This window comes from Raphanus sativus, chromosome 5 (assembly GCF_000801105.2).
Source record: "Raphanus sativus cultivar WK10039 chromosome 5, ASM80110v3, whole genome shotgun sequence".
NCBI classification, from domain to species: Eukaryota; Viridiplantae; Streptophyta; class Magnoliopsida; order Brassicales; family Brassicaceae; genus Raphanus; species Raphanus sativus.
This window is the reverse complement of record NC_079515.1, coordinates 6,257,215-6,280,612: the sequence shown is the minus strand read 5'-3', so window position 1 is coordinate 6,280,612 and position 23,398 is coordinate 6,257,215. Positions and strand designations below refer to the sequence as shown.

Below are 23,398 nucleotides of genomic sequence, written 5' to 3'. Positions count from 1 at the left end.
TGTATGCTTATGCTCATTGATCTTCCAAAAACCAAATAATTGTGGCATAGACCAACATAGGCTCATGTTCGTATCACTAACTTTACTTACATATATTTACTCTTCACCTACATCATATCACAATATACACAGTTATACAAGAACATGATTTTTTTTTGTTCAAACAACCAAACAATGGTGGCATATGGTCAGTAGATTTTTTAAATATGTTTTTTTTATATATTACATTTTACGAGACTATGTGTATAAGTTTTTTTTTTGAAAAAAGACATAACTATGTGTATAAGTTAAAAGGTAAAAGGTGTGACAAGGCAAATTATTATACTAAAAATAAAAGAAGATTAAATACAAACTAATAACAAGTACAACACAAATTATAACATTATTAAATTCTATATATATTTAATAAAATATTATATATATGTCTAACCTATGTATATATATATAAATGTTACACAAAATATATATAATATTATATACACATATTATATATACCATATATTATTAATTGAAATTTGACAAATCAATTTCCGCTTTTTAGGGCGGGTCCTAATCTAGTTTAGATTTTTAATATTGAGAAGCAAACCAAATCGAATCAACTGAAACCAGCGTAACCTAAATAGAAAACCGGTTCAAAATTTTTTTTTAAAAAAATAGGCAATTTGCGGTGAGCGTGAACGAACACGCGACCTTCAGATCTTCAGTCTGACGCTCTCCCAACTGAGCTATCCCCGCTTTGATGTTTGCTTATAATGGTCGCTAAAATATATTTAAATTTTAAAACTTTTTAATCGTGTTGACTTTGTCTCTATCGATAAAAGGGTAAAACGCTGAAGCGGAACGAGGAAGAAATCGGTGTCCGCGGTGGTGTAGAGTGGAAGATGAAGATGAAATCATTCAAGGAAGAATTGACGTTGGGTTCGTGGCTATTTTATTCACGATCGATCTCGATCTGCTAATGGATTCTTCCTGGTTTATTGAAAATTACTAAATCGACCCCATCTCTATATTATCGTTGCAGATGAAAGGCTCGCGGAATCGAGGGAGATCATCGCCAAGTACCCTACTCGGATTCCTGTAAGTCTTATTCTAACCTTCTCGTCACTTATTCCGAAGATATTTATTTATTCATCATTCAATCCAATTCAATTAATCCTCTGAAATTATTTTTGGAATTCAAATGTTTTTTGCAGGTGATTGCTGAGAAGTATTCTAAAACCGATCTGCCTGCAATCGAGAAAAAGAAGTAAATTAATTTCAAATATGAACACTGTTTTTTTTTTTTTTTTTTTAATGTTGTGGTAGAGATGAGATGATGTTGGAGTGGTTTGTGTTTGAACTGTTTAGGTTTCTGGTTCCACGAGATATGTCGGTTGGACAATTCATATACATCTTGAGTGCTAGGTTGCACTTGTCTCCTGGCAAAGCCTTGTTCGTCTTCGTCAACAACACTCTCCCTCAAACTGGTGAGCGAGCGTTTCTTGCTTTCTCCTAAGGCTTTAGTTGTTATTTTATTAACCATCTCTCTCTCTCTCTCTCTCTCTCTATCTGCAGCTGCTCTGATGGACTCCGTCTACGAAACTTACAAAGACGAAGATGGATTCGTTTACATGTGCTACAGCAGTGAGAAAACCTTTGGTTGATTTGATACACCAAACCATGCTTGTACATATACACTTCTTTCTTCATAAGCTGTTCTTGTTTCACTACTTCATACGAGCTTGTAAGCTTATGTTGTTGAGTACTGCTTGTTTTTACCCCTTGAGACTTGGTTCATCTGTAAACAATTTCTACCATAATCGCAATTCCAATAAAGTATTTTTCCACCAAAACGCTCTCTTTGTCATCACTCTTCTTTTGTGTTCCCAGGGGAAGAGTTTTTGCACTTACCTTTGGAGTTCGTTAGTATGTTCTTGTCAGGCTTTCATTTTACATACATAAGAGTTTAAAAGATTTTGGTTTTCTAATGTAAAAGACTTGAGATGGTTCATGAAACTATGAACAAAAATAGGAAGAAGATGATAAAACACTGTGGAAGAAGGCAAGTGTAATTACTAGTATCAATCTTGTTCATGTTACATGAAACCAAAGCTCAAGGTACAGATTAACACTTCTTATCACCCAAGTCCAGGTCTCTCGTATGGTTCTATTTTCTGACCATGAATTCATGTGAGATGATCACACACACTCGCAAATCCCTAGCCTGAACAAGTACTCATCCTATCTTTTGGGCGATTTCTCTGACATTATTTGGGACAACTACGATAATGATCACAATGAGCTTGTACATTTTTTAACAATTATGGCTGAGGTTTTTCTGCCTAGATCCGACACCCCAGTCAGTCCATCCCTACCGCATCTTGCTGGCTTCAGCATACTCTTATTGTAGCAACTGCATACGTGAGTGCCCTGCAGAACATCTTCACTAAGGTGTCGCCAGGTAGGCAAGTACAGCTTGTTTGGTCCTTGCAAATATATTGTATCCCATTAGATGACTGCACAATGGTATCACCTTTACTATATATACATTGTTCAAGCCTTCAAAGTCTCACATTTATCATCATGGTTAATGCTTGTATATTTCTCTGTCGGGAATCCCAGCATTTGAACAACTACTTTGTAACAAACAAGTAAGTCAAGTTAGTGGGCCAAACCCCAAAGAACATCAAAGCCCAGACCATTCAACGAGACAAATCGGTCGGTGTGTCATCACAATCGTAATGTGAGTGTGCAATGAGAACAAAAAGAAAAGCTAGATAGAAAGAATCTTATTTCGCCATGTACGTATGGTTGCGATAAGACAAGCTGCATTATCACGATTATTCGAAAACGGGACCATTCATAAACCACATGGAGAGAAAGATACTACAATACAAAAGATCGAAACAGAGAGACTATGATTTATTTGTCCTTTTTAGCTCAATACATACTATAAGCTTATCTCGTTAGTTTCTTTTCACAGTCAAACTTGCAGTCATTCACGAATGTACTTCATGTGTTATAAACTGTTGAGTTCCTTTTTCACATACCCAAAACCGTAACTGTCTAAAAATTCGTTAAACAATGATCCCTTATAAAGTAATTCTCCACCAAACTTAATTTAAACGTTGAAGTTTAGTTGACACTAAAGCCGAAACCAAACAAATACTGTGAAAATCGTTTACTGTACCTGGTAATATATCGACATCACTAGCATACAATTACCATTATCGTCGTAGAGACACATCTATGCATTGATTATATTCCCTTTGTACTATATATTACATTATATATAATATATATATAATATCTGAGGCAAATCAAGAGGGGTTGATTTTGTCTTCATCCTTCTCTTATCTCTATCTTCCTCCACAGGCTCTCAATCCTCTAAACATAAGATCATGTACGTACTTTATCTTGCCGACCCAAAAAGAAAATACTTTTACAAAACTTTTTATCATTTTTAAATCATGTTTGATTTGTCGTGGGTTCCTTATGCATATACAATAGTAATTAGTGAATCAATATTAAAAAATGCAAAGTAATGGTACATTAATCCTTTATTTTTGTAACACTGGTACATTAATCCAAAACTTTGTTTTTTATTTAGGAGTCTTGCGCCAAGTCATGATTACGCTCTGTGAAGAGAGCCTTTCGAGCAAAAAAAAAACGAAAAATCATAGGAAAATGTAAAAAGACCATTCAATCAAACACTTTCTTGGAACTATTATATGGTCCCTTTTATAAGAAACCATTCTACCACAGTGAACTTCGAGCTCACGGTGGAACAGAACACGAATCTAAATGAAGAAATCCCCTTCGCCTGAACCCGTCACCATCTCCGGCAACCAACCGTCGCATCATGACCAAGAAAAGTTCACCGGAGAAGACATGGAGTACTACTCTTGTTTCGACGAAGCTTGTATCCAAGACATGAACTACTTCGTCAAGACCATCACCGGCATCAAATCCAAAGGCATCCGACCAGACCTCATCGGCTCCATCATCGCTCACTACGCTTCCAAATGGCTCCCCGATCTCTCCGGCAACGTCTCCGCCATCACCACACCACCACCACCACCACCACCACAGACGGAAAGCGTCACGGCCTCTGTAATGAAGAAACGTTTTTTCGTCGAAACCCTAATCGGAATCCTCCCGCCGGAGAAAGACTCCGTTCCCTGCAACTTCCTCCTCCGTCTCCTCAGGACGGCGAAGATGGTCGGAGCGAATCCTAACTACTTGACGGAGCTCGAGAACAGAGTGGCGTGGCAGCTGGACCAGGCCTCGCTCAAGGAGCTCATGATACCTTCCTTCAGCCACACGTCTAAGACTTTGCTCGACGTTGGGCTCGTGACTCGTCTCGTAAAGAAGTTCGTTGGATTGGATAGTGAAGGTGTTAAAACCGGTGCGGCTTTAGTTAAAGTGGCTAAGCTTGTTGACTCTTACTTGGCTGAAGCCGCCCTTGACGGTGGCTTGACTCTACCGGAGTTTGTTTCACTTATTGAAGCTCTCCCTAGCTATGCTCGTACCACGGAGGATGGCTTGTACCGTGCCATTGACACATACCTCAAGGTACTAGCATTAAGAAAAAATCAATTTAATAGCAGAAAATCAAAATTTTAATGACAAAATTAACATACACGAGAAACAAATTTCCAAATTAGTACTCCCTCTGTTTCATGATGTGTATGATGTTTTGGGTTAAAGCATCTCAAAGAAAAATCATCTTTCACTTAATCAATTACAAAAAGAAATTGCAAAATCTAACAGGTTAAACGGTTTTCTAAAGTTAAAAATTATATCGATTAGTCAAAATATCTTACATTTTGAAGAAACAAAAACATTATGAAAATGTTTATTAAAGATTAAAAAAACAAATATATATTTTATATTTGGATTTGGGTTTAAAGTTTAATATTTAGGCGCTGTGACTGAGATTATGTTTAAGAGTTAGAGTAATTTATTATTTTTTCTCTAATTAGATGGATGCCATTTTGGGACTTTTTTATCATTGGGTGCTAACTTTGAAAATTTTCAAAAGATTTATTTTAGAAATTTGCCATAGTATTTGAAGCTTTAAACTATGGAATGGAGATTAATTTCTTGAGACTCACTCAATTGAATGACAGGCTCATCCTCAGGTGTTGAAGCAAGAAAGGAAGGAACTCTGCAGACTCATTGATAGCAGAAAGCTCTCACCAGAAGCAGCTCTCCACGCAGCACAGAACGATCGTCTACCGGTGAGAGCAATCATCAGAGTGCTGTTCACCGAGCAGACAAAGCTAAGCCGTCACGTTGACTGGAGTGGTAGCTTGACGAGGAGTCCAACGAACCCTTCTGGCTCACATTACTTTGAGCAAGGCTCTGCAGGAGGAGCGAGGTGCTTGTCCAAACGCGAGATGAACGTTCAGCAAGCAGAGATAAAGAGGCTCAGAGAGGATGTGGCGAGGCTGCAGAGCGAGTGCAGTGCAATGCATCTGCAGGTTGAGAGGCTTTTGGAGAAGAAGAGTGGTGGGAGTAAAGGGTTTTTCAGGTGGAAGAGGCTAGGGTTAGCTCCTTCTATTAGAGGAAGTGTTAGCGTTGAAGAGATGAGGAACTGTGAGAATGGTGAAGGGTTTGAACCTCAGACTCCAGGGAATATGAAGACAAGGCTTGTCAAAGGAAGGACACCTTCTAGGTGGAGAAAATCAATGTCTTGAAAACTGAAAACAACACAACAAGCTGTTATTAATTATTATTACACATAGAGGAAGGAAGGAAGTCTTTTTTTTGTACACAAACCAAAACAAATCCATGTAATGAAAAAAAATGTTGGTTTAGAATTTGACAGCTCGTTTGATTGTTTGGAGAGATGACTTGATGAAGTTGTTCTTAACGAGGTATTCATTCTCATCGTCATGACCTGAAACAACTGGCTTCTTATTAAGTCCCATTTTCATTCCAAAGATGAGTGATGGAGATGATGGAATCCTTCTGAAAGCTCGTGCACTCTCTGATCTCTTCACCACTTTATCTCTGCCACTCTTCTTCTCTGGCGTTGTGTTCTTCAGATCAAAACTCATTCTGCTTCTACGTGAGCTTTCAGTTCTTGTTTCCTCCTCCACAGCATCTTCTTCATTGACTTTGTTAAGCAGAGGGAACTTGTGGTCTAGTCTCTCTATCATTTCATCAATCTTCTTGTTTCTTTCAGCTTGAAGATCCTGTGGATTGGTTTTGTTGTTGTTGTCAAGTAATATGTGGAGCCATTTCTCAACGTTTCCTTTCCCTCGCTCTCTCCTGCTTTCCTCATCTTCCTCAATCTCTTGTTCCTTGAAAACAGGAAATGCTCTGAAGCTTCTTCTGCTGCCTCTCTTCTCTTCCAACGCAACCAGAGACCTCTCAGACACCTCTTGAATCTTCTGCTCCTCTTCCACCTCTTCTATCTCCCCATGCTTCTTCTGAGTTTCAGCCTCAGAAGCTGCTGCTTTATGTTCTTCTCCAGAGCAAACTCTCAACTCCAAAGACGTTTCTTCGCTTGTTCCAGGAAGATGTAAAGACAACTTACTGTCTCTATCTTCTAGCAGCAAGTCATCTTCATCTTTCAGCAAAAATCTTGATCTTTTCCTTGCTTTCTCAAGTTCAGGCCTCACCTGATTCTGATTCTCCAGCTCCTCTCTTTCTTTAAACTTCTTGTGAAGTTCTTTCTCCGAACCATCACAAATCGCCTTCTGCGCCTCTAACCTCGCCATAAGTGCACTACTTGCAGCCTGGTTTAACCTCACTTGTTCCTTATACACAACACTCCTTCAAAAACAAAACAAAAGTTAAATAACAACACTAAGAAGCTAAACATATAGAGTAGAAGATCAAGAATCTCTTCTTACTGGTGCATGGCATCACGGATCATCTTCTCAAGTGTATTCCTATACGAGCATTGAGCTTCTGCCAATCTCCTTCCCTTTTCAGCTCTTCTTCTCCGCTTAATCAGCTCACTCTCCAGCTCCTGTATGGTTACCTGCTCTTCGCTGTTCTTTCTTTTCAAATCATTCATCTCTTCATCTAACTTCTTCATCTCAGCTCTCATATTCTGTGCTTCCTCTCGGTGTCTCAGTGAGTCCCTAGCAGCAACAATTGCTTGATACGGATTCTTCATCAAGTCTGGAGTCTCATTCTCTTTCATTGCACCCACTCTCATCTTCCTTGCTGCAGTTTAGCAATAAAGAACTAAGTATTTAAATATCTATAACCGGAAAAACCGAAAGCAATAGTATACTATTATTTGCGAAGTAATTTTTTAAAAGTCCCGCTAAATCACTTTGCAAATAATATATTATAGTACTACTAACCAGGTGTTTGACGATTGGGATCGAGAGACCTCAACACTAGTGAAGGGTCATAAGGTTCTCTTCTTGAAACAACAACCGCAGCTGAAGCAAGTCCACACTTCTCTTTTGATTCAACAAAATGCTGTGGGAAACTATGCGAGTCAACAGTTTGCGAGCCGTTAAGTTCCTCGCTTTCACCTTGTTTGAACAAGAATGAAAACGCTCTCCTCTTGAAATCGGAACTCGAAGCTGCGAAAATAGACAGGAACTGATTCACTGAGATGCCAACTTGAAGATCCCACCATGGTACTAGGAACTCGAGTTTGCCTTTTTTGTTCTTGCGTGCTTGCCATTGGACTATCCTTAAGTTGCTTGGTACTGTTAAACCTCCTCCTAGAAAAATTCAAAAAGCTTTTTTTAATTAATCAATCAGACAACAAAACAATAACCTTAAAAGATATAAAAATGTTTACTTGAGAGAGGGAACCAATGATCAAAACCCCAAGCGAGAGGAGAAGCTGAGTCAGCGTGGAAGTAAAGAACATTCCCATACGGATCAATCCGAATAACAGCCGGATCAAACCCAGCATTGCTACAAAAACAATATGACTCTAATGTTACTCATTGCAATTTGGTTCAATGTGTGATGAGAGACTAAGACCTTACCCTAGATGATTAAGTTGTTTCCATAGGAGACTTAAGAAGATCTTAGGTTTCGTTGTTGGTCTTGCTTTCGGATCAATTACAGGGAACATCTGATCTACTTCTCTGCATCTTGAACTCTTCAGAACAAATAGTACACACATCATTCGCATAACGGATAAGAGTTTATTTTCTGTTTTGGCTAATATGTATTGATTCGGATCATATTACCTCGTTGTGTTGCAGAATGTACGGCGTGAAGGTGAAAGGAGGACCGTTTCTGTACGGAGAAGCATCGAAGTCGCGACAGAGCTTTGCGTAAGATATCGGGTAGCCCTGAGCTTCCTCGATTACCATGTCTTCCTCCGTTATACCATAATCGCTCAACATCGTCGTTGCAAAGAGAGGACGAGATTAACTGTTTCTCTCTAGGGTTTGTGTTTTGACCCTAAAAGAAAGAAAGCAAAAAAAAAAACGGAAGCTTTTTGGGAATGTGAGTTCTGTTTCAGACAAGAAGAAGTATAAACTCAAACAACGGTCGGATTTTCTGTCCGTGAATTTTGATGACGACCGGTTACTTTTTTTTTATATTATTATTTGTTATATAAAATAATAAATTAGCTGTGAGAAAAGAGAAAATTTTAAAAAGGTCGTGCCAGGTAAACATGGGAACGGCTTGTGATTAACGGCTATATGCCACGTCGGATCCACGCTCCTCCTCTTTAATGTAACAAGCATATATGTTGTTGTTGGCTCTTTTATGACGTTGATGATGATGATGATGATATATCGCGTGAAAAAACGAAATTCAATAGTTTCACACCTACGGATCTTTTTGAGAATTTTAAGAAGATGAAATGAAAAGATGAAGTAGTTATTACATCTTTTAGTAATTTTACAACAAGTGGGAGTTCAAAAGAAAGGGCTTGTTTTGTCATAGGATTTAGCTTTGTATTAGCCACTTGTAGTTTTGATATAGTTGGCCCATTAAGGATGTGCACTTTATGTATTCAAGACCCCAAGTCTCTAATCAGTATCCATTGCCTAAGACCATGTAGAGTTGAAACTCATACAATGAGGATGTTGATAAATTGTGTTAATCTAAAGTGGTTTCAACATATGTGGTAAAGTTTCAACATGTTGATAAAATTTTATGTGGGCCAGTTTTGCCACATGTTGCAAATTGATTGGACATAAATATTGTGCAAATTTATTTGGTTTTTATTTTCACCTAACGAAAACTTATTTATTATATAATATTTTTATTTTTAAATAATAAAATTATATCAAAATTCTTAATTTTTTACAATCTATAAATAGAGACTACTCTTATTTTATTTGGATACAGAAAAACGTTATTTTTAGTATTCTTTAATGTTATAATTTTTTTTGTTAAATAAATCCTAATAATAACTTTTTTGAAAATTCAAAATTCTTCTTATTAAAAATTAGATTATTTTAATTTTTAAGTTAATTAGAATTAAAAATAGTATTAATATATTGGTATTATATTATAAAGATAAAAGTGTGAACTAAAAATGGTGGGGTAGGATGTTGAATTTTTTTAAACAAACTAATGTAGATGCTTAAAATGAAGTGGATGTTAAATAAATGAGGTGGAAGAAAGAAAAACTGATGTGGTAGTCAAAAAGAGAAAATAAGGGTGTTGATAATGAAAGTTGAAACCATTGTACATGGTCCAAGTGATAACTGTCATGTTTAGAAGATGTATTTTTTTGGTAATGCTTATGAAACCTATGGGACCACCCTTCTAGCAAAACTTATGTGGCTAATATGAATCTCAGTAGTCCTCAATACGCTTATTTATTAGAACATATACATGAGTTTTGCTTCTTAAACCAACAAGAGTAAGAAATATTGTGAAACTAAAAAAAAAGGGGGCATTTTGCTTAAATAAGTTAAGCATCAAAATTTGGTGAAGTGTCAGCCAGATAACAATGGAGTAAACGGAAACTAAGTAAACAAAAATAAAATTTAGACACTTTTAATTATTACTTTTAGTTATACAAGAGTATTCTGTTCTCCATCGAAATAGGTCCAGACTAACTTTGTGTTATCAATTTACATTTTGGTCCGTATGTTGATTATCTGTCTCTAGCGATACCAAAATTTTAATTCTCCAGTAGTCTAAATTCAAACCCTAATAGTTTCAGCATATTAAGCTTTGTCCTTAAATTAATAACCATTAACAAATGCACCGGTTAAACACTTTTAATTAATTTATACTAATTCCGAGTGATGAATGCCTTATTTTAGATAGTTATCTCTTAAGCACCGCATTTATACACTTATAAAAGGGCATTTTGCTTAAATGAATTAAGCATAAAAATGTGTTCAAATGTCAGCCAGATAAGAATGAAATAGACAGAAACTAAGTAAACAAAAATAAAATTTAAACACCTTCTAGTTTATTTGAATTATTTTTAACACATTACACGTTCGATCTTGTAAAAAAACCTATATATAGAAGTTTTTTTTTAAGATCAACTATATATAGAAGTTATAAGCGATTTAGCTTCTGTCACTTAACTTTGCGGATCGTGCACTTTTTCTAGGTATCATGCCTATCTATCAGCAGTTCGGCTGCACGGCAAAGAGATCGAACCGTGTGTTTTTGATAATAGCGTTAGCCATCGCTGGCCATGTGAGACGACTTGTATCCCATGTGCGGTGTACCGTTGTTTATTTTGTTTATATTCCACTTTGATCGAATCATCCACTTATTCTAATGAATACCACAATTTACACAAGGAGACATTATAATCTAAACAATGAAGGGACCTTTCCTTTATAATAAATAGAGTATTCAATTATTGACAAAACAAATTGATTTCATGACAGAAAGTTTAGGTAATTCAGTAGCTGTCCTAATGCGACAAAATCAGATAACAATGAAATACATATAATTAAAAAAAACAATACGTACTATTTTAAATTGGAATGAGGCAATGACATAAATATTTCACTAAAGAATAAAATAAAACATGGTATAAAAGTTTACAATATTTAATACTAATGATAATTCATATTGTTGTCATTTAAAATTCTCTAAAATAGCACTAAATTTTTTTATCACAAATATAGTACAGAAAGATAAAATGACCAAAATCTATTTTATTAAAAGAGAAAAAGTTTAAATAAATCTATCTATGAAAATTGTTTTGGACTCTTTCATTTAACTAATAGATACACTAGTTTACCTATTATTTCGACTAGCCTATTAAATCGATCTTTTTATGGACTGAAACAACGAAGACGTATGTGGTATAATCGTCTAATTGAGTATTTGTTGAAAGAAGGCTATAAAAACGATCCCATCAGTCTATGCATCTTTATAAAGAGATTTGAAAAAGGATATATTATAATTGCAATGTATGTTGATGATCTGAACATTATTGGAACTCCTGAAGAGATTTCACATACAATAGAATACTTGAAGAAAGATTTTGAGATGAAAAATCTAGAAAAAACAAAATTTTGTTTAGAACTACAAATTGAACACCTCAAGAATGAAATCTTAGTGCATCAAGAAACTTACACAGAAAAGGTGGTTAAACGATTTTCTATGGATCAAGCACATCTTTTGAGTAGTCCAATGGTTGTAAGATCACTCGATGTGAATAAAGATCTCTTCCACCCTAGAGAAAAGGATGAAGAAGTTCTTGGTCCTAAAGTACCATACTTAAGTGCAATAGGGGCATTAATGCACCTTGCCAATCATACGAGACCTGATATACCATTTGCAGTGAATCTATTGGCAAAGTTTAGTTCATGCTCAACTTGTAGGCATTGAAATGGGATAAAACATATACTTCGTTACCTCCAAGGTATGAAAGACATGGGTATATTCTTTCCTAAACCATCAACAGAAGATTTGATTAGTTTTGCAGATGTTGGGTACATGTCTGATCCACACAATGCTAGATCACAAAGAGGATGTGTTTACTTGTGGTGGAACTGCTATTTCTTGGCGTTCGATGAAGCAAACGATTGCAGCTACTTCTTCCAACCACGCAGAGATTTTAGCCATTCATGAAGCTAGTCGCGAGTGTGTATGGTTAAGATCAGTCATTCAACATATACGAGAAGATTGTGGTCTATCTACAGGGAAAGTAGCCCAACAGTCATGTATGAGGACAATGCTGCATGTATCGCTCTACTCAAAGATGAATACATCAAAGGAGACAGGATAAAGCATATTGTAACGAAATTCTTTTTCACTCATGATCTACAGAAGAATGGTGATGTTTGTGTCGTTCAAGTTCGTTCAAGCGACAATCTGGCTGACTTATTCACCAAGGCGTTATCCACTGCTACTTTCAAGAAGTTAGTTCATTTTATCAGATTACGTCGTCTCAAGGATCTTGACGTCTGTACATATGAGGGGAAGTAATTGCGCGTTGCACTCTTTTTCTCTTAACCATGGTTTTTGCTATTGGGTTTTTCTAGTGAGGTTTTTAATAAGGCAGCATCTTACAGCGCATAATAAACATCAAGGAAAAGTGTTATAATTACATTTATTGTGATGTCGATTATAGGAAGTCTTGCTCAAAAAGATTTACTTGTACTTGGTCTCTAAACTAAACCCTCATATTGTATCATTATATAAGGAGTACATTATTCATGGAATAAGACATTAATTCCTCTCTTCTCTTCTCTTCTATTTTTTACTCGAACAGGAAAATATACTTTTTGACTTTTTCTAGTTATGAAGAAGAATCCCATGAATTGGACCCTTTAGCAAATAACATGTGGCTAATACAAAGCTCCATAGTCATAATACTTATTTATTAGAAGAGAGAAGAGATACATAAATTTTGCAGTTAACCCAGAAAGGGTAACCGATGCAATATCTAAATAGGAAAAATCGTATTTTAAACCCTGAAGGTGACACATTCTAGCAGTTTAAACACTGAACCTTTTTCACTAGCACTTTAATACCTCAAACTAGAAAATTTGTCGAAACAAACCCTGAAGTCGTATCTCGTGATTTTTCTGGTTACCCTACTTGACGACACTGTTCACGGCGTTTACCTAGGCAAAATGCATGTCGTTTTGTTGATTAAAAATGACACCCTTGAAAACACAAAATAAAACAGGGTTTTCTAAATCAATTTGGGGATTAGGGTTCTAACGATTTTCGCAGAGAAGAACCCAAAATTGATGAGATCGAAGGAAAATGGAGTAAGTTTGTATTGATTCTTTACCTCTTCTACATCGTTTTTTTTTTCACTTCTTCTACTTCATTCTTTATCTCTTGGAAATTGCTAAAGACTCATTTTTTTATAACAGGGACTCTCAAGAAATCGAATTGAAGATTCATTATGGTGGTTCGATGAAGAAGATTGGTGAAGATTATGAGTATTTAGGTGAATTAGGGAGCAAAAACGTGGAATGAAAGATCGATGACATTGTGTGGGATATGTTTGTCGGTTTTTGCAGAGAAGAAGCGCTACTTATGGCACCACTTAGCTTGATTTGGTACAAAACAGAAAAATAGGAGATGAAGGAACTGCGGTATGTATATGATAGATACGATGAGGAGATGTGTCAGCTACGGTCTGCGAGCAAGTCAGGGATAGATGTTGTGGAAGTGTTTGTTGAACATGAATGCTCAGAACACATATCTGGTGTGATTGAGCTTAAGGACAACAAACAAGATGATGCAGAATGTCGTGATGAAGAGGAAGAACACAGTGAGAATGATGAAGTCGATAGACCTAAAGAAGACGACGAGCCAGAAGAATCAGAAGATGAGAATCCGGCTGAAAAAGAAACGGGTGAAGAAGATAATCCGACTGTGAATCCTCTTGACAATGAAGCTGGCAGTAACGAAAATTTGAATGATAATGACGAAGCTGGTGATGAAGTTGTCGTTGATGTAATAGATGGTGCTAGAGATGTTAGGTTTCTGTCTGTCTTTGAGGAAGGACAAAAAATAGTGCCAGATAAAGAAGCATATGGAAATGGTCTACAAGAAGAAGAAAAAGATGATGATAGTGAAGATGAGAGGGCACCAGAGTGATCTCATGACTTTGCTTGTCTTTTATTGGTTCAAAGACTTGATGTAGTTTATCTGTTTTTTTTTTCAAACGTTAAGGAACTCTGCTCTTTTGTTACTTGGAGCTTGTCTTTTGTTGTTTCAAAACGTAATGGAGCTTGACTATTGTTGTTTGGATTTTCATCACCTATGAAGTTTGTCTTTTGTTTTCTACTGTTTTTATTGTGACATATGTTTATTAGGTCATGAAACAAGCTAAAATAGATCATAAAGTAGTCTTAAATCTTGATAAGAAAACATGAAAAAGACTTGCACATGCATACAACAGTCTTAGCAACATGAAAGAAACTTACATAGTCTTACATAAAACTAAACAGTCTTAGCAACATGAAAGAAGATAACACAGACTTCAAATAACAACAATAGCCTTCTTCCACTTCGAGATGCCCATGAACACACCAATAACCACAGTGACTCCAATTGACGACGCGATAAGAGCATTACGATACACCATTCTCCTCTCGTTTAGAACCAAGACCTCTTTTTCCAGTGCTTCAACCTTCCTTTTATGAGCTTCACATGCTTCACATTCGAGGTCTGGAGTGAGGCCAATGCCTTCATTCTCAAGGCTGAGTGCTCTTACTTGGTTTCTCAGGTCCCTAATCTCATCTCTCTGTTGGTTCATGACATCTCTAGCAGCCAACAATGCAGTGTATTGCCACCCGTGTGGAGTCTTAACATCATACCAACGGAAGAAGTCACAAGACTCGTATCCAGTAGAAACCTTACGCCCTACGCATGTATAGAACCTCCTTCCAGGGTTGGTATCAGTCCAAGCTTGAATCACCTTTGTTTTACGGTTACAGTGACACAACACAATTTTTTCTCTTTTGTTGCCAATGGTAGAGGAACTTGAGCTTTGAGCCATCTACAAGATATATAACACCAATACAAACATGAATCTCACACTATCTGCCAAACATGAACGATTTCACACAATTTGGTGACTTGAGGAGCAGCTTAAGAATTTTCGAAATCAAAAAATTACAGAAACGTCTTACTGTTTTTGAACTTAGATACTTGATGAGATTACAGAAACGATTTACTGTTTTCGACTAGAGGATGAATCGAGGTAGAAAATCGTCTTTCACTTTTACTTCTTCTGGTTTCGTAAATTTATGAAATCCTAAATCCCCAAATCGATTTGGAAAGAAGAAAGGGACTGGTTAATTTTTTTTTACGGGTCCGTTTTTTAATAAACAAAACAGCACATCTTTTTATACAGTAAACGCCGTGAACAGTGTCGTCAAGTAGGGTAACCAGAAAAATCACGGGATATGACTTTGGGGTTTGTTTCGACAAATTTTCTAGTTTGAAGTATTAAAGTGCTAATGAAAAAGGTTCAGTGTTTAAACTGCTAGAATGTGTCACCTTCAGGGTTTAAAATGCGATTTTCCCTGTCTAAATATAATATTGTGACCGATGCAATATCTCTAGAGCTAAAGACACTACTGTGAAACTATGGAAAGTTGCTAAGGTTGGCTTACACAAGTGAGTCGGCAACACGTTGCATAAATAGGGCATTAAGAGCCGGGTGCGATGTGAGATGGTGGACCATTGTTTACTTCATCTAAATAGTCAACGTCTAATTGGTCGCCTGATTGGCCAGTTTTTCTTTTGATTGGCCACTCTTTTAGTCTTTACACAGCTAGACATTTTATTTAAATAAGTTAAGCAATTGCCACTTATCTAATTTCATTTTTTTCACTGGTTTCTGCTTAATTAACTCTTAGTTTAGTTGTATGTTTAATAGAACCCGTGGTTCATGGCATTTGACAATTACAAACTATGGCGTTGTACGTGTAGCCCATAAATTAAGTTAACTCTAAGAATTTCTCTCTAAACAATAGCGAAAAGCACGTCTTCTAAATCTTCATAATGTTCACATAAGACAAACACAAACTATACTCTTAGGGGGGGTTATTGGTAAAAGAATTTCAGAGAAGTTATTAAATTTTGAGATTCCATTGTTATTGGTTTATGAATTTTTAAAATCTGAGTAGAATCCATTGTTATTGGGGTAATGATTTTTAAATTTCACTCAAAATCCTTTGTTATTGGAAAAGTTTAGTTTTCATTGATTTTGATATTCTATTAAAATCTATTGTTATTGGGATGCAAATTTTCTTTGTTTTAACTCATAAGACTCAACTTTGAGAATATCATCTATACCCATAAGATTTTTGAAATCAATGTAATAAAATACACTCACATACAAAAACATACAAAATTAAAGAATGAAATAATACAAATCACAACTTTAGCATAATACAAATCACAACTTTAAAAAATAGAAAATAAATATTAAAATTTTTAAAAAAGTAAAAAAAATTAAAGTAGTTTTATTAAAACGTATTTTTAATTTCAAAATGAATTGAAAAAAAACAATTTGAAAAAAAATCATAACCTTTTATATAAAAAGTTAAAATTTTAAAAATATATTTCAAAATTATATTTCAAAATTATAAAAAAACATTTTATTTATTTATTATTTTGTATTATTTATATATTAAGAGGATATAATAGCATTTTGCCTCTTTAATGATTGAAATGATTATTTTCACTTTTTTGTACCACCATTAATTTATTACCTTAAAAGTTTAACAATCAATGGGATTCTATACACAAATTATGAAAATCTATGTGTAAAATTTATTAAATCTTGTTAACTTGTAAAATCCTCTCAACTATTAAAATCATCAAAATCCACAAAAAATCATGTTCCAATAACCCCCCCTTAATTGTTAGACGAAAATCCGTTACTCGATAGTTTGACTGAATATTTATTAATTAATTCTAATATACTAGAAGGTTTGGGTTTTGAAACTTGAAAAACGACTTATACAAATCAATGGAAAAATTTCTTATTAAGATGGTGATTCTATAAAATGAACGAAACCAACATCTGATGATATTTTCACCATGTTATTTTTTTTTGAGATCATCAGATGTTAGTTTCATTCATGTTTTACATATGAAAAAAATTATACAAACAAATATTTTAATACAGTTTACTAAGGTTCATTTTAAAATAATACCTAAATACAAATAAACCAACAATATTGGCAAAATATTTAGTATAAAAAAACTTGGATAGTGCCCACGTTTATGCCCTGGATGACATCAAAGTTTTATATTGGTTTATCGTCAGATGTTCAGCAGTCAAGCCATTGAGAATTAGGAGTAGGTATAACTTTCGGTACAATGCATCGTATTTTACGGATATCTAATTTTTTAATTTGTTTTGTTTCGAAAAAATAAAAATAGCTAGTATCCGGATATACAGAAAATTTACAGATATTTGTGAATATATTTATGGATATTTATGGATGTTTTATTCATTTTATAAATACAAATAAATTTGAAAAAACCATATAAATCTGTCTTCAAAAAAAATCTTTAACATATTACATAATATAAAATAAAGATTAGTGAAACTATATGTTTCATAAATTTTTAAAATTAATTAATTATCCTTATAAAACATAAAATTTTAGAAGATTATAGTTTTAATAAAGATTTTATATTCATTTTTAAATTTAATACTTTATTAGTAATTTTATAAGTAAAACTAATAAATTTACATGTTAAAATAATAGTTATATAAAACTATACATTTACATTTCTATATTTAATTATACATATATGTATATTTGTACAAAAGTCAGAGTGAATCGCATATCCAATTCTGAAATTTTTAATATTTTGTGTGTTTTTAATAGATATTGATATTTTATATTTTCTTTGATTCAAAATTTTATAGATATCCAGATTTTTCGGATCCAATCATAACTAATAACGAATCAGAATTAAGGAATAAAATTGCGTATTTAACAAACCGGTGTGGTTTAGTAGTATTAGGCATTGCTGTCCATGTGGGATGAATTGTGTCCCATGGGCGTTGTACCATTGTTTATTTTGTCTATATTCCACTCTCTTTTTGGTGTAATCTATATTCCACTTTGATAGGATTATCCACTAATTCTAATGAATACCACAAGCACAAGGAGACATTATAATCTAATTTATAAAGGGCATATTCTTAAAACAAAATGAGCATTTATTGACAAAGACAAATCGATTTCATGTCTGAACAAGTTTATGTAGCTAGCTGCCTAGCTGTAGCAGTTGTGACAGATAAAAAATACATTTAATAAAAAAGCTAGTTAAATTTCACTCAAGAATAAAATCAAAAATTGTAGAAAAGTTCACACCTTTTAATATTGATAACTTCGTTGTCATTTACTTGAATTTCGGCATGCTCATTGTTATCCTAATAAATAGAAATCAGTTGTAGGGTACCCTTGACTATACACTCTCCTTTTCTAAAAGATATATATTTTAAAGAAAAATTGTATTTTAAAAATCTATTTTTTGCATTTTCAGTGTATATTTTATTAAATAATTGTAAATTTTTAAAAACTTAGTTGCATTTATTTGATTTTTGTTAACTTAAAATTGTGGAAAGATATAATCACAAAAAACTTAAATTTAACGTGTTTTCTTAATATCTACTCCCTCCGTTCCTAAATATAAGATGTTTTAGATAAAACACGGTTATTAAGAAAATCACTTTTTATCTAAGAACTATTATTAAAGTTATAAATTAAAAATTATCTGACCAACTACAAAATAGAACTATTAAATTTGATTGGTTACACAGTTTTTGATAAAGTTAAAGTTACCTAGAAATATGAGAACATTTTACATATTGGAACAAAAAAATTATTCTAAACATCTTATATTTAGGAACAGAGGGAGTATGAAAATTCAAAAAATTTAGAAACGGGGAGAGTATTATCTAACAAGACCCGAGGTTCATGACATAAGAAAAACAACGGGTTGTACTCCATTGATTTGACTTTCTGTCTCTATATAACACGAAGCGAGTCTTTAAACCTGGACATATACAAAAGACAACATATACTATTAAAGAAAGATAATCACGATAAAAAGAAAAGAGGATAATGACGATACGTTCAAAACCCCAATGTCTTCCCGTTTCTCTCCCGGTCATTGACTTCTCGGTTCCAAACCTCAAACCGGAAACTCCCCAATGGGACTCGGTTAGAGCCCAAGTCCGAAAAGCGCTAGAAGATTTCGGATGTTTCGAGGCCTTGTTCGATGGAGCTTCAGTGGAGCTGCGTAAGGCTGTGTTCGAGGTCTCGCAGGAAGTTTTTGATTTGCCATTGAAGACCAAAATGAGTGCAAAGTCAGAGAATCGTAACACTGGATACTCTGGTCAGGTTCCGGGTATGCCTTTATTCGAAGGCATGGGATTTGACGACGTAGAAAATCCTGAGGTTGTCAATGACTTGACTCGCAAGGTTTGGCCTCAAGGGAACATCACATTCAGGTTCTCTTCTTTTTTTTTGGACAACTCAAGTTTATTTTTTTTGGACAACTCAGGTTCTCTTCTTATATAATCTTATCACCACTTTAATGCTTCCGAAGTTTTATCACAATTTAACATTCATTTACGGTAATATTTTTGAAAAGGTAAGTATAAATTAATTAATAAATAGATGACGTACAGAAAATATGTTGAAACTAAGTAATAAATAATGTCGACATATGGCATGGGTATATAATTGTTTATAAACTATATATATGTTGTTTTCATTTATACTTGTAAGAATATATATATATTATACATGTGATTTTCTTGATAATTTTAATCTTGTCAATACAGTTGTATTGTATTGATTCCTGATAAAGATACTTAAGTTTGCGATATATTTCAGCAATTCTGTTCATTCGTTTGCGGAGAAGTTAATTGAACTAAACGTGAAGGTGAGGACAATGGTCCTGGAAAGTTTCGGGCTCGAGAAATACGTAGAGGAGCATCTCAACTCAGCAAAGAACCGCTTTCAATTATTTAAATACAAAGGACTTGACGATAATACAGACGAGGATATAGGTATTGACACACACATCGATAGACATTTCCTCACCATACTTTGCCAAAATGACGTAGTAGATGGCTTGGAGATCAGAACAAAAGATGGGGAAGAATGGATCAAATCTAAGCCATCTCAAGACTCCTCTTTCATTGTTATGATTGGAGCTTCTCTTCATGTAAAACAATGTTTCCTTGACTCACAAGTTTCATCCGCTATAGTCGGTTTAATTATGTGATCAACACGTATATAACTTATACGAATTGCAGGTACTGTTGAATGGTAGGGTACATCCTCCGCTTCACCATGTGATTATAACCGGGAAAAAAGATCGGTATGTGGCTGGACTGTTCTTGCGTCCTAAAGAAGGACTTATCATAAATGCCCCTGAGGAGATTGTTGATGATGAACATCCTCGTCTTTATAAGCCTTTTAATTTTGAGGATTACTTTGAGTTTGCCTACAAAGACACCAAGAAGAGAGATCTGTCTGCTCTCAAGGCTTACTGTGCCCTTTAAAACTCCATTTGATCATTGTGCACTTGTTGATGTGCTCTTGAGTTGGCCTGTTGTTACCTTTACTTTGCCATGTTGACTCTTGTGATTGTAATAAACCCTAACTTTCAGAAATTCCATTATTATTATTTTTCAATCGGTTACATGAGAAGAAGAAATTTTAACATGATCCACCATATATTGCGAGAGTGGGTTGTGGACCACAACTTGTGGTCTAGTGGTATTTGGGACTCACTAATTAACTTTATTCTCTAGCTCTGAGCACCGATACAGATGTTGGTCTAGTTGTATTTGCTCTTGAGGATTTTTGAGCATTAGGACTTCCATTAAGGTGTTACTCACATTCCCAAAAGTTGGAGTGAGAGACTCAGACACGCCAAATCTGAATCTGAGATCACATAACACAATAGTCGAGGTAATGATATTCGGTGAAAGATGTATATATGCGAGCTGTTGATGAGTTGGAATGTGTTTTGGTCTCAATGAGTCCTAATGCAACTTGTTCTATTATGTAGAGAGGTATTATGCATAAAAATTAGAGGAATTAAAATGTATGGATCGATTATGGAAAGCCGGATTGTAGAGTGGCTTGTTTCTGAAATATGAAAGGTCACGGAGGGGAAATGAAACCCACTTGATTTTAGACTCTTTTAACTGACCAAGAAATCAGATTGGAGCTAAGTAGCAAGCATAAGTCAGTGGGAAAAAATGACGCATTTCCTTACAGTCAGTTCAATCATTGTCGCAATATGCTTCAACTAATCAGATGGACATACTAGTTTGGGCCCAAACAAAAGAGAAAATTGGGAGGGATGGGCTGATTTTCTTTTTGCTGTTTCTGGTATGCAGTGCACATGGCATTACCAATCAAAAACACAGATAGGTCATAGTTGTAAGTTGTAAGAGCACCTCCATCGGTAAGGATGGAGGCATTATCCAAAAAAATGTTAAATAAGAAAAAGTTGAAGTGAGAGAGAGTAAAAGGTTCTTTTCCACCAAATTTTCAGAAGCTCTCTGTATATCAGTAATGTCAAATTATTAGTAGTTGAGTTTTTCAAATAAAAATAAAATTAATTACATAAATAAAGTTTAGTTAGAATAATAATATAGAAGCTGTAAGAAGTTGCGGTGGAGCTCCAAACCCTACGGATTCGTCTCAGAATCTAAATATCATAATCATAAGTTTCTACAAGTCTTGAGTATATACTTTCTACAGAAAGACAATCAAAAAAAAAGAAAGAAAAAGGGTCACATGTCGACGTTGGGTATCATAGGCAAGCGAGTGGATCTTTTAATAGTTTTTTTTGGTAGAAACAGTTACAAATAAGAACAAGTTTAAACTAAAAATTAACAAATCTTAACTTTAAATGTGAATGCTTATAATTATATCAAGAAAAACGATAAAATGGAAACTGAAACGTAATATAAGCAGCCTGAACATAAGTTTGTTTCCTACATATAGATGGATCCGAAAATCCGAATAACGGTGAATTTCAAACAGAATAATCTCTTAATTCATAATCAAGAAACAAGTATTGTATATATATAGCTGTCTTTCTGAATATAATTATACAAACCAAAACATATATAACATGAATAGGAAAAATGTTCTAGAGGATCTTGATACTTAAAAAGGATAAATAATTAATCAGGTACTTGCTTCTTGTTCAGGACATCGTATCACTCGCCAACACCTCTAGGCTGCAGCCCAAACCCGGTAGCATCCGATCTTTTCATAATCCTCAACCTCTTGCATGACTCTATGAACATTCTGCAAAAATCAAAATATCCGAACTCATATAAATTTAAATTGTGACATATATAAGTTGTAATGAGATAGAATCTAAGTTAAAAGATATAAACATATATACCCCCATGGTACATCTCCCGCCAGCATCCAATCTCCATCTTTGTCTTCGTATATGGTAACGTAGTCGCAGTTATCACCATCTCTCAAGGTCACTGCTGCAAGTATAAATGTAAAATTTCATTGTGTTGTCCAATTTTCTAGTGTAAAATCTCTAGTTTGAGATTTGATTTTAACCCAAAACTAGAGTGAAATGTAAATGAATATATATTATCTGAAAACCTTGTATATATATATAACGGGTTTGGAGTTAAAGTCAAAAGCTGAAATTCACCAACAGAGATTTCTAGGACCATTCTCAGCTTAATCTGAAACTCTCATGATATAGTCATATAGAGGAGTTCAGCAACATTGGTAACACAACATATTAATTAACCTAGTTATTATAGTTTTTTGGTTATAAAAGATGTAACCTAGTTAAAATATGAAATTAACCTAGTTATAATAGTTACATCCCCACCTGTGTGCCTCCTTAATTATTTCTTGCATTAGTATGAAAACACTTTAGTTCCTAATCCGATCTCACGTAATATTTTTTGTTTCCTTCCACATAATCTAACCACTCAACTTTAAGTGAAAAAGAGATCATTAATTTACTAACCAATGCCACGGACACCAAAGAGCTTATCGAGAGCAAATGCTAAGTCATCATAGCCTTGGCTCGAACCAAGATCCATCTTCCTTAAGTAAGGCACACCATCCATGCTCACTTTCACATATCCTAACCCCACTTTTGTCGTCGACGCTTCCTTACAGTTATTCTTCCTCCGGTAAGAACAAACCGGCGGCCATCCCACCACCTGACTTTTCGCCGCGGGTGACTCATTAATTTTCTCCACGTCACCACCTGATGAAACGACACCGCTTTCATCACTGTTACTTCCAGAAGACGTCATTATCATCTCCGTGAAGCCTCTCTTCTTCAGCATCTTCTCCGTCACATCTCTACCCGGAAGACCCAATCTCAGCTCCGTTATCTCATGCTCAAATCCACCTTTTTCCATTTTTTACCTTCTATTTTTATTATACGTTATAATATAACTTGGATATATGAGAACTTTCTTCTCATACACACTTCTATTGTTGTAGTAATGGTTACTAGCGAG

General features: G+C 34.7%; 7 protein-coding genes and 1 non-coding gene across 9 annotated transcripts; 4 read left to right on the top strand and 4 right to left on the bottom strand.

Moving 5' to 3' along the window:
• Positions 1-663: 663 nt before the first annotated feature.
• TRNAF-GAA (transfer RNA phenylalanine (anticodon GAA)) lies at positions 664-735 on the bottom strand. The gene has a single exon. It is a non-coding gene; the product is annotated as a tRNA-Phe (tRNA).
• Positions 736-781: 46 nt separating this feature from the next.
• On the top strand, positions 782-1,832 carry LOC108859200 (autophagy-related protein 8i). Its single transcript, XM_018633074.2, has 5 exons — positions 782-918; positions 1,022-1,077; positions 1,194-1,246; positions 1,348-1,466; positions 1,555-1,832. Exons 1-5 carry the CDS (start codon positions 882-884, stop codon positions 1,641-1,643), a joined length of 354 nt encoding a protein of 117 aa, XP_018488576.1. The 5' UTR covers positions 782-881; the 3' UTR covers positions 1,644-1,832.
• Positions 1,833-3,620: 1,788 nt separating this feature from the next.
• On the top strand, positions 3,621-5,804 carry LOC108863412 (coleoptile phototropism protein 1). Its single transcript, XM_018637832.2, has 2 exons — positions 3,621-4,554; positions 5,112-5,804. The coding sequence occupies exons 1-2, from the start codon at positions 3,784-3,786 to the stop codon at positions 5,679-5,681; spliced, it is 1,341 nt and encodes a 446-aa protein (XP_018493334.2). The 5' UTR covers positions 3,621-3,783; the 3' UTR covers positions 5,682-5,804.
• Positions 5,643-8,460, bottom strand: LOC108863411 (uncharacterized). Its single transcript, XM_018637829.2, has 6 exons — positions 8,160-8,460; positions 7,953-8,068; positions 7,760-7,878; positions 7,308-7,679; positions 6,846-7,164; positions 5,643-6,765 (listed from the first exon to the last, which is right to left on the bottom strand). Exons 1-6 carry the CDS (start codon positions 8,316-8,318, stop codon positions 5,799-5,801), a joined length of 2,052 nt encoding a protein of 683 aa, XP_018493331.1. The 5' UTR covers positions 8,319-8,460; the 3' UTR covers positions 5,643-5,798.
• Positions 8,461-13,452: 4,992 nt separating this feature from the next.
• LOC108858049 (histone chaperone ASF1-like) lies at positions 13,453-13,974 on the top strand. Its single transcript, XM_018632035.1, has one exon. The coding sequence runs from the start codon at positions 13,453-13,455 to the stop codon at positions 13,972-13,974; it is 522 nt and encodes a 173-aa protein (XP_018487537.1).
• Positions 13,975-14,359: 385 nt separating this feature from the next.
• LOC108858048 (uncharacterized) lies at positions 14,360-14,878 on the bottom strand. Its single transcript, XM_018632034.1, has one exon. It carries the CDS (start codon positions 14,876-14,878, stop codon positions 14,360-14,362), a length of 519 nt encoding a protein of 172 aa, XP_018487536.1.
• A 4,056-nt stretch (positions 14,879-18,934) lies between these two features.
• LOC108860859 (probable 2-oxoglutarate-dependent dioxygenase AOP1) lies at positions 18,935-20,522 on the top strand. The gene is made up of 3 exons (XM_018634710.2): positions 18,935-19,366; positions 19,755-20,088; positions 20,180-20,522. Exons 1-3 carry the CDS (start codon positions 18,978-18,980, stop codon positions 20,426-20,428), a joined length of 972 nt encoding a protein of 323 aa, XP_018490212.1. The 5' UTR covers positions 18,935-18,977; the 3' UTR covers positions 20,429-20,522.
• A 1,390-nt stretch (positions 20,523-21,912) lies between these two features.
• LOC108859452 (auxin-responsive protein IAA19) lies at positions 21,913-23,398 on the bottom strand. 2 transcript variants are annotated; one of them, XM_018633356.2, is made up of 3 exons: positions 22,894-23,398; positions 22,297-22,387; positions 21,913-22,196 (listed from the first exon to the last, which is right to left on the bottom strand). In XM_018633356.2, the coding sequence occupies exons 1-3, from the start codon at positions 23,294-23,296 to the stop codon at positions 22,106-22,108; spliced, it is 585 nt and encodes a 194-aa protein (XP_018488858.1). In that variant the 5' UTR covers positions 23,297-23,398; the 3' UTR covers positions 21,913-22,105. The 2 variants fall into 2 exon arrangements, with proteins under 2 accessions (XP_018488858.1, XP_018488857.1); XM_018633355.2 differs by having other exon boundaries at positions 22,297-22,390; positions 22,894-23,397.

Bases quoted from the DNA above. Each gene is read 5' to 3' on its own strand.
- LOC108860859 (XM_018634710.2), top strand. From the start codon at position 18,978: ATGACGATACGTTCAAAACCCCAATGTCTTCCCGTTTCTCTCCCGGTC. The intron at 19,367-19,754 runs GTTCTCTTCTTT...GATATATTTCAG, and splicing joins CAAGGGAACATCACATTCAG to CAATTCTGTTCATTCGTTTG. The intron at 20,089-20,179 runs GTAAAACAATGT...TACGAATTGCAG, and splicing joins TGATTGGAGCTTCTCTTCAT to GTACTGTTGAATGGTAGGGT.
- LOC108859200 (XM_018633074.2), top strand. From the start codon at position 882: ATGAAGATGAAATCATTCAAGGAAGAATTGACGTTGG. The intron at 919-1,021 runs GTTCGTGGCTAT...TTATCGTTGCAG, and splicing joins CAAGGAAGAATTGACGTTGG to ATGAAAGGCTCGCGGAATCG. The intron at 1,247-1,347 runs GTAAATTAATTT...TGAACTGTTTAG, and splicing joins CCTGCAATCGAGAAAAAGAA to GTTTCTGGTTCCACGAGATA.
- LOC108859452 (XM_018633355.2), bottom strand. From the start codon at position 23,296: ATGGAAAAAGGTGGATTTGAGCATGAGATAACGGAGCTGAGATTGGGT. The intron at 22,391-22,893 runs GTTAGTAAATTA...TTATACTTGCAG, and splicing joins CTTTGGTGTCCGTGGCATTG to CAGTGACCTTGAGAGATGGT. The intron at 22,197-22,296 runs GTATATATGTTT...TGATTTTTGCAG, and splicing joins GCGGGAGATGTACCATGGGG to AATGTTCATAGAGTCATGCA.
- LOC108858048 (XM_018632034.1), bottom strand. From the start codon at position 14,878: ATGGCTCAAAGCTCAAGTTCCTCTACCATTGGCAACAAAAGAGAAAAA.
- LOC108863412 (XM_018637832.2), top strand. From the start codon at position 3,784: ATGAAGAAATCCCCTTCGCCTGAACCCGTCACCATCTCCGGCAACCAA. The intron at 4,555-5,111 runs GTACTAGCATTA...ATTGAATGACAG, and splicing joins CCATTGACACATACCTCAAG to GCTCATCCTCAGGTGTTGAA.
- LOC108863411 (XM_018637829.2), bottom strand. From the start codon at position 8,318: ATGTTGAGCGATTATGGTATAACGGAGGAAGACATGGTAATCGAGGAA. The intron at 7,680-7,759 runs GTAAACATTTTT...GAATTTTTCTAG, and splicing joins TCATTGGTTCCCTCTCTCAA to GAGGAGGTTTAACAGTACCA. The intron at 7,165-7,307 runs GTTAGTAGTACT...GCTAAACTGCAG, and splicing joins TCCCAATCGTCAAACACCTG to CAAGGAAGATGAGAGTGGGT.
- LOC108858049 (XM_018632035.1), top strand. From the start codon at position 13,453: ATGAAGGAACTGCGGTATGTATATGATAGATACGATGAGGAGATGTGT.